The sequence below is a fragment of the Ylistrum balloti genome, unplaced genomic scaffold (genome assembly GCF_031769215.1).
Source record: "Ylistrum balloti isolate Yb309-2 unplaced genomic scaffold, AGI_CSIRO_Ybal_v1 Utg371224, whole genome shotgun sequence".
Taxonomy (NCBI): domain Eukaryota; kingdom Metazoa; phylum Mollusca; class Bivalvia; order Pectinida; family Pectinidae; genus Ylistrum; species Ylistrum balloti.
The window spans coordinates 352,379-362,439 of NW_026782663.1; the positions used below are offsets into that span (position 1 = coordinate 352,379).

The 10,061-nt window shown below is 34.1% G+C and overlaps 1 protein-coding gene across 1 annotated transcript; it reads right to left on the reverse strand.

Moving 5' to 3' along the window:
* Nucleotides 1-3,373: 3,373 nt before the first annotated feature.
* On the reverse strand, nucleotides 3,374-7,102 carry LOC132561525 (dual specificity tyrosine-phosphorylation-regulated kinase 2-like). Its single transcript, XM_060226225.1, has one exon. It carries the CDS (start codon nucleotides 6,931-6,933, stop codon nucleotides 5,314-5,316), a length of 1,620 nt encoding a protein of 539 aa, XP_060082208.1. The 5' UTR covers nucleotides 6,934-7,102; the 3' UTR covers nucleotides 3,374-5,313.
* Nucleotides 7,103-10,061: the final 2,959 nt, after the last annotated feature.

The window sequence follows — 10,061 nt, forward strand, 5'->3', positions numbered from 1 at the left end:
GTGTCAATATCGTTCACAGAATGGGTGTATTACAGTACTACACTTCATGCACCCTAGGATCAAACTTTTAAAATCTGACCGTGGTAGTGTTTCAGAAGGAAAGCAGTTAACACTTTCTTCTAACATCTTACACATTGCAACAATTGGATATCATTTTAGATTTATATACTATAATATGCATACAAGAAGTAAGTGCCTGGAAAGAGACCAGTCTTAATAGCAAATAGTGACATTACCCAAGGGTGCATGTTTCTAAGATTTTCTCCATCCCGAATGCAAAGTTCCCTTTATAACTTGGTAGCATGATCATGTTTCCTTCTTCAAAATTACCATTATGGAGTGATGGGAGTAGCAGCAATTTTAAAGTTCATGGCTCTTGGGCCGAGTCCCCAGTGACAACATGTATCCAAATTCCAATTTTTGTAGCAAAAATACATTTATCCATTTCATGCTTGCTACTTATATACAAAGTGTGAATATAATGCATGTTGTTCTCGAGTACCTGTATATTAGAGTGTGGATCTTTATACAGAAATACCTTGAAAATTCTTCTTTAAAAGCCCAGTAGTTCACATCTACATTTTTAACATAATAAGCTATCATGCACAAAATCTGTTCCCAATAACATTTATAGTGACTGTAAATTCCATAGGCCTGTGCATGACCAAAATTATGATAATCTTGTGCAAGATATTTCAAAACAAGCCTGGTTGGAATCCATGCTGCTGTTGATGAGAATCTTGACAAGAACTGTACATATCGGGATTTGACATTAACATAAGACCTTGAGACCCTCCAGACCATCAACAATAAATGCATATATCGATCTTCTTTTAGAAAAACAGAAAGAAAAAGGTTCACAACTTTGAAATATATGAATAGTTAAGTGTGGCCCTGATGCCATTAATTGAGTTAAAGAATGATCTTCGATATTTTTCAAGACACAAAGTTTGTCATGTTGAATCTCCAAACAAGTTGTCATACCATGTCCCCCTAACTTGATCACTCTAAAATCTTTCTAATTATCTCAATTTTTTTATATTGCATTTACGATCTTACAGGAAAGGTCAACAATATTCTGAATACACATAAATTATTAAAACACAACAAAAGAAATCACAGAGAACCTGTGTCATCTTTAATATACATTGTTCAATTACACTTCAGTTAAAAATAATTGATACAATCTATGTAATAAAATTTGTCAGTGGGTTAAGAAGTTCATATAAATCTTAGAAGAGATTTTCTACATAAAAGTTTGCACTTTTAAAATGCAAGCTATCACATTCTCTCTGGTTTTGAAATTGTACAATGAACTTGACAGATGAGTGGTATAGAGTATAATATATAATAACATTTGCACAATGTGCAAGACTGAGGACGATGATGATAGACAGAGGAACAACTATATATATATATATATATATATACATAATATACATATATATATACACACAAAAACCTAAAATCTTCAGAAACAGGTACATGGATAAATTTATACAAAAAAAAAAAAAAAAACTCATGATATAAATAGTAATTACAAATAATGCAGATTTTTTCACAATTGATAATAAATTAATTCAAAAATCCAATTTTTATTACACAAGATTTGTCTCACACTTTAATTCACAAGGTTCAGGTTTAATTTGATCAAATTATTTAAAGATATAGTGCTTTTAACAAAGATGCCACATATATGTGCCAATTTGTTAAGATTTTAACAGAAATCTGGGATTAAAATGAATGGAATAACATAGGATTAAAAATGATGTATTATAGAAGAAAATTGACAATGATCTAAAAATGTAATCAGCAAGATTTGATGACAAAATGATACATTTTTTTCGCATTGATTAGATAGCTTCACAAGGCATAATTAATTCATGCAGAAAGTAAATTGAAATCAACTACAATGATGTATTTTCAATGAAACACAAGAGAAAGTTTATCACAACATATTATGCTGGAATTAAAAAGTGTATCCTCAGTTTCCCATAAAGTTACATTACTTTATAGTAGTGTCGTAGATATGAAAGAATGATATTCATGATGTAAACTCCATTCTCTATGCAAGTTAATGTATTGATAACTTATCGCTCATTTATCAATACTTAACAAGAATGTATACAGTTTGTAATGAAAGTTCAAATGAGAAAAAATGTGCTTTATCCTTGAGCAGCTCTGATGCTACATTATAATGTCATCTTTGAATCTATTCATGTTTCTTTCATCATAGACACATTTGTTTTCCTTACAATAAAATCCATTTGACACAAAATCAACCAAAACACTTTGAGAATAGAGAAAAATTGTAGAGAAAGGCGCTAGTTTATAAAAAGACAATATATTTAAAACCTGAATGAAAATCTTTAAGAAAACAACTAGAAATCATTGTTAAAAAGTATGTTGCTTTACACCATAAAAAAATTTGACACGCTCCTTGGTTGTGTTTGAGTTGGCGAGAATCTGTACGAGGTTTAGCGACTGATTGGTAATATTGGTATGTACTATGTTTGGTCTCTGTTATTCTAGTGGTACTGGGTCACTTTGTGTTGTACACTGACATTCATTGATTATTTTCTGTTTGCTATCTTCATTGCAGTGGCATAACTTGAGATTTTGTCATTCTCCTCGTCAAAGGGCAGTTTCTCCTGTGAGTCAAAGGATATGGGACTTTAGCATTGGCATAATTGTTCCAGCATTACTGAAGCAATGCCACTGCAATGAGAAAATTTCCATATATATCAAATATATACAAATTGGACTAAACTGCAGACTTTGTCTTTGATTTGTATCATTTGCTACAAATGCTTTAATAATACCATGATATTTTTCTTTCTTTTTAGATCACAGCAAACTGCTATACAAATCAATTCCAAAAATGGAAAAACAAAATTAAAGTCCTACTTTAATTAACAAAATGATAAAAAAAAGCTGCCTGTAAAAATGGTTGTTATATAATTACATATATAAACTTCCTTTTGCTCTGTGCATGATGTGTATGTCCTATCAATTTCAATATCTGAACAATGAATAAATAGTGATTTCAGAAATTAAAACATAGCAGTACCCTAAATTCAATACACCAAATATGTACATCTACGCATACATAATAACTGAAAACAGCTTATGATTAAAGTTGGTTTTTTTTAATCTCAAGATATTTCTCTTAGTAACATTTACAATTTCTGTTATATATCAACTTCCAGCAGTGACATCTTCATGTACTTTCACCAAGGCAAAGAGAACCTACCAATATATTGCTGTTACATATACATGTATATCAATTTTGTTTTCTCTAAAAAAAGTCTTTCAATTATGCAGATTTTGAACGGACAAAATTACTGAAAAATATTGTTTAAGATCTGTAGATAATAGTCAGTAATGATCATAAAAGCAGACTGGTAGAGTTAATGATTTGAGAATAGACACTTTCTTTTAGAGAAATATAAATGAGAAGAAATCAATGTTACTTCAAAAAATAATCTTTTTTTTTCTAATTGTGTACAACCATGAAAATCATGATAATCTAATATATAACTTAGTATACTAAAATCATTTCACTATTCCATCCTGCTTTTGTTTTTTTGGAGAATAAAAATGACATGCCATTTTGCTTAAACAGATACACTTTTTAAAGAACAAACTTTGACATTAGCAAAAGTACATTACATCTAATAAAGTAATGGATGGCACAAATCAAAGAAATATGTACATTACGCAAAGTAGGCTTTTTGAATTACATACAAGGCAGATTCAGATAGAATTCCTAACATGAAACACACATAACTTGTGGGCAACAAAGTTATCATGAACAAGTTACAGCAGGTTCATACACCAAACTTTTTCTCACTCGTCTGAAAATAGGCAAATGCAATCTTTCTAATTCTAAGGAAAGTCAATAAAACTTTCAGTTTTGTCCCTTGAGAACTGTATTAATTCTATGAAGTGTAAACCAGCGAAAAAATCAACAAATAGAAACAAATGAGAAAAAAAGAAACAACATACATTTAAGTTTGCACAAATAAGCTTATCTCAAACGTAGGCAAATTCAAAGTTTGGAACATTTTGAGTGGTTGATTGTATATTCAAACATGAAATGCCTAGGTGATATAAAGTGGGGAGGGGGAACTTAAAATAAATCAATGCTTTCAAAGCCAACATTCTAATTTTCCTATATATATCATGTTTTTATTTATCTGAAATGTTATGAGTATACTGAATTACAGAAAATCTGTGACACTAGAATGAGGTAATAAGCTGATTTTTTTTATAAAACATCATATAAAGGCACAACATAAAATAACAGATACTTGATCTTGAACTTAAATGGAAAAAATCAGCTTCACTATTCATGATATATTAGTACACTCTAATGATAGGTATCCACTACACATATTTTACTAAAGTCAAAGAATACTGCAACACAGGGTTTAAATTGAAACGCTGAGAAAATGTTAAGAATAGAGAACCAAGAGACAGATGGAGAAATAATCTGGTTGTATGTGAAAGGTTTGTGTGGTTAACGTATTGTGGCAATGCTAAAACTAAAACTTTGTATGTATCAACATATCTCAGTTATTGCAGAATGAATACTGATCATACCAGCACTGTAGCAAAGCTAGTACTTTAAATGTTGAAAAATAACCAGAAATTCAGAATACTTGCCCCCACACTCTCTCAAAATAGGAGAATTAAAACATAACGACTTAGAAAACACATAAAAAAATCCATCACAGTGATGCTCAATTTGTATGCACAAAGCTCTTGTGCAGTTCCTTTTGTCCACAGAATTGGGTTGTTCTAGATCACCAAGATCAGTACATGTAGCACAAAATGTACATAGGTATAATTTTCTCTGCCAAGCTGGTTATAGAAATATCCGTAAATGTAAAGGCATAATCCCTAATATTTCCTTCAAGTTTACACACCCTTAACTCTTGAGCTTTCTCGCCCACTGTAAAAGGTACCTTCAACTTTTCAGTTTATAAAATGTTCCATGGTGTGTATGTATTATCTCCCTTTTCTTACATTGATCCAGTACATTCCTAAAAGTTAAGGTGTCGTTGCATCTCTAGTTCCACATCATAACAAAGATTTGGCTTTTATGTTGTATAATAACACAGAACATCATTCCATAATTGGTGTAAATAAGAAATAATATTGGACAGGATAAAATACAACACATCATTCAAATACACTTGTGTACAATATCATATGATCACTTTTTGAAGAATTCTCATCATTATCCATTGGACGGCATGGAGAGTCTATGTATTATCTTGCATTTGAGTAATCACACAATAAAAATCCCTATAAGGTTGGTATTTGTGGCAGTTTTGTTCGTGCTACTTCATTGTCTACAATGGATACAGGAGCACCGGCTTTTCCTCTACTGGAGCTTCCACTAGCCAGTTTACTATTTGGGTACACTGTATTTGTGTTGGCGGTGGATTTCCGACGTGATGCAGAATCTGACCTTGTATCATTTTGGGGTGGTTTAGGTAATCTACGTCGTAGCCATGCATGTCTTAGAGCTTGACTAGGTGTTAATCGGTTGGATGGCTCCCACTCTAGACAACGCTTCAGGAAATCTTTGAAAGGTGGATCATCACATCCCTTAAGCGCATCAACATAATGTTTGGTTCCAGGTGCCCCCCTTGTCTTTCCACGCCTTGATCTTCCACCTTGCAATTTTGTTTCACCATCTGAATATGTGACAGTGCAGTAACGAGGGTATCCTTTCGAGCTGATAAAGTTTCTAGTGCGTTTCGCGCCATCTAGAAGTCGTTGTGGAGGCATGTTCTGTAATTCAATGATACAGGCCAGTTGATCACCCTCGTCTTCCCCAGGAAAAAGTGGGTAGCCAGTCAACAATTCTGCCAGAATGCAGCCCAAACTCCACATATCAATAGGCATACCATACTTGGCTCCTAGAATCACCTCTGGTGCACGGTAGAACCTTGACTGGATATATGTGTATATCCGTTGGTGTTCATAGCAGCTTGAACCAAAGTCTATTACCTTTATACCACTACGGCCCTGTTGCTTGAGAAGAATGTTCTCTGGCTTGAGATCACAGTGAATGATACGGTTCTTGTTTAATGCATCTAAGCATTGCAATATTGAGTGTGCAAACTTCCGGACAAGTTGCAAGCTAAATCCCTGGAATTTATTTTTCTTGATAAGTTCATACAAGTTCATACTGAGAAGTTCAAAGGTTATACATATATGGTTTCTGAACATGAAATGTTCAAACATATGTACAATGTTAAAAGCATTATCCTTATCCTGCTTTTTCAGATGCTCCAGAATACGAATTTCCTCTTGTGCCTGCCTGTGGAATCGCTTTTCGTTCCTGACCATTTTCAGTGCTACATGTTCATGTGCCTTATGATCATACACCTTTACAACCTGGCCAAAGCTTCCTTTGCCGATCACTTTTAATACCTCGTAACGGTAGGAAATGTGGTCATGGGGTACCTGCATGTAGGATCCCTGTTCATCGTCATAACCACTATTATTCGCACCCCCTGTGACCCCTTGCCTCTTCTTCGCGTTTTGGCCGACAAAGAAGATACTTGGATAATTGAAAATTTCGTGGTGTTCAAATGAACTCAATTTGGTCATATACTGCTTCATAGCTGATTCTGGAGATTGCTTATGTCTTTTCCCTGTAGCCGAACCCCCCTTATTGCTCGTATTACTGCCTGCGCTCGAGCTGGGACGGGGATTTGGTAGGGACCTAGTTTCGTCGGCCGTTCCGGTGTGACCATGTTTTTGGTGTTTTCCATGATCATCATTATAAAGTTGTTGTACTTTCAATCCAGCACTCTGGGTTTGACTTCCCCCACCTACCGTTTGTGATGTTAACGGCGGTAGACTATAGGGATGAGCTGCCGCTGGATTCATATGATTTACCCGGGTCGTCATACTAATGATACTTCCCTCCGGTTATGTTCCTTCCACTGCAATTTTATCCGTTTAATTTTCCACATTTGTCGAGATCAATACTTCCCACATCTTCCTCAGCATGTATGCCACTTGAAGAAACACTATTTCGTCCGATTTAAATGTGTTTCAGCAACGTTTACTGCTCACTCTGTTGCTATTTTCAAGACAAGAATGGAGGATTGGTTGCCAAGCGGTTGGTCAACGTCACAACTTCTTGTTACGTCATGGAAACTGCGGTCACGTGATACAACAATGTGAATTACACATGGTTAACAGGCTAAACAAAAACAAATCCCTCTCGTGTACAGGAAGAAATTGATTTGCAGGTAATTATTAACTTTCCGATAAGTTCTTATGAGTATTTCTTTTATATATATTGAGTCATTGATTAGTTTGTAGCAGTTGTCATTTGATTTTTCTATTCTAAAACGAAGAATGAAGGTAAGGTTCTAACAGATCTCGGCTATATACGCACTTGTGGGTCGTCGCAAAAACACCACTTTGATATCTTTATGTTCGCATGTGACTAATTATTGTTGTTCTTTTTTTGTAGACATTTATTAAGTGAAAATGGAAAAGAGAACCAATTGCAAATGTTTGCTTACGATTTTGTAAATTAACAAGAATGAAAAATAATAAAATGAGCACAATAAGAATACATATATTCTATCATTTAATATTCCAAATTGAAGTGTTAATTACATAATTTCCATTGTAGTTTTAGAGAGAATTGGAAGAAAATAAAAATGAAATACAATAATGTTAAAAATTGTTAGTGTACAGAGGTTTCACGTATGCTGTTTAAGTTTAGGTATAGGAGAGATTTAGTATACGTGTTTAATAGGAAGGAGTAATGAAAAACACCCTGCCCCAGGTTGGATTCGAACAAGCGACCCTGTGGTCTCTAGCCAGATACTCTAACGCTTCGCTAAAGGGAAATTCCCATTAGGTGGGTCTAGTAAGACAACCTGTTTTCTTAACTTCTACATATGTAAGTTGGGAAAATGAGATTGACCTAGAAAACAGGACAGCGAATACAATTTCCTTCATCAGTTGGTATGGGAAAATACAATATCAGGTGGAATAACAAAGTGTAAGCAGCTCTTTAAATTTGTTTCCAACCAAGTGTCATCCAAACTGGCCACTTCTCGAGAATTTAGAAATATTGTCATCTTGTTAACTTACTGTTTTTACATCGGAAGAAATTCATTTCTGTCACAATTTGTACATGTTAGAATCCCAAGGAGTCATCTCAAATGGGAAAATATGGAGTTTGAAGATCTTATCCTTAAGTAAAAACAGAAAAGCAAATGTTAGGAAGGTTGTACCACTGTTAACAAGAAGCCCATGGGGCTTAACAGTCATCTGATCATAAAGACATATATATGAAAAAGGCCAAATAGGCCTAAATTGTTAAACTATTCTATAGCTTACAAACAAGACATTTTAGGTTCATAAATACATTTTCTGCATTTTCCTTATACATGCTAGTACACAAATGTCATGTCTCTAGACCTATGGCATGTTGAAGAAGAAACATTAAAATATCCACTCTTTTGACCTCTGAGACTCTGAATAAATTTAGTAGCCCATCATTCAATTAAGTTAAAGTACCATTATCAAAAGCCTGGACATTTTGGTTATTGTGAAGAAGTAAATCTTACCTATATAACAATAGTTGGCTTAGAGTTACCAAATAACATTTGTCTCGCCCCTAACAAAGTACTGTACTGAAAAATTGGGATATTACTGACTGTGTCAGTAGTGTTGCTGTCATTTCTGTGTTCATGTTTGTAAAAAAAACTGCCTCATTTTCAAAAATGTCATGTGAATCTGAGACAGGTTTCCGGAACCAAAGAAGTGGTCAAGATGGACTGTGAATATTGGAATGGTAAAGAAACCTAATTGGAAGTGTTCAAAACAAGCACAATCAATAAGAACATTAATGTCCTCTCCTAAAGTTCCTTAAAAAGATTAAAACACATTTGACTCCTATGACCTTCACAGTCAGTCAGAATCAATCATATAAACAAAGTTGGTAGCCCTTCATCCCAGCATGCTACAGATCTGATATCAGGACCCTGGGCCTTTTGGTTACAGAGAAGTCATTTGAACGGAAATTACACAAGGTGGACAGCACACAATGATGGATGAAACTTGATGGCTACAAATTCAAACTCCATGAAGAAATTCAATTATCACGCCAGGAATAAATATAATCTGAAATAAATATAAACTTAACAATTAATTACAAAGTAATGTTTTAAAACTTCAGGATTTTACTCTTGAATAAAATTATCAATTAAATTAATCTCATAGGGCTAATTGTGATATTTAGGTCAGTTGAGACAATTTCAAGTTTCATGGTGACCTACTGCAATACCCTTTTGTCAGGTGTCATTCAGCATTCGTCATTCATCTGTAAACTTTTTATATTTTTGACATCTGGAAAACCCCAAAACTGATTTCAAGGAAACTTGGCAGAAATCTTCCATGTCCAAAGGGTAACCAAAATTGTAAATTATATGGTCCCCACCTCCTAGGGGCCAGAAGGATAGGACCCAAAAGGATCAACTTGACTTAAATTTCCAAAATCTTCTTTTCAATAACCAAATTTTGTAGAATCAACTACTCTTCATGGATGGAAGGGTCTTAAGGGGCTTTACCAAAATTGTAAATTTCATGACCTCAGGGTCATTTCCCCTTGAGGAGGGGGTAAAATTTACTGAGGGTTATATAAGAAAATTACATTTTCAGCACAATTTGTTTATTTTCTATTGGAAATAGGTCAATTGTTAGGATAGGATGACAGTTTGATGTTAAGCACATATTGACCCTGGCTGACTCCAAAGGTCTGATGGGCAGGGCCAAAAAGCGTAAAATTTACTGAAATTTCAAAGGTCTTCCCCTCTTAATACCCAAATATAGAATCTAGTACTCTTTTTGGATGGAGGGATCTCTTCTGTCCCTATACAAATAGCATTTCTCATTTTCTTTTCTCTATGCTTCATATTCATTCCAGTTCACTTAGGTGACTTAGGCCCCTGGGCCTCTTGTTTATAATCAAGAACCACATATGTATCATGTAACTCAGTGTATATTTAGAA

What these genes read in the sequence shown, in the direction of transcription:
- LOC132561525 (XM_060226225.1), bottom strand. Translation starts at nt 6,933, where the DNA reads ATGACGACCCGGGTAAATCATATGAATCCAGCGGCAGCTCATCCCTAT.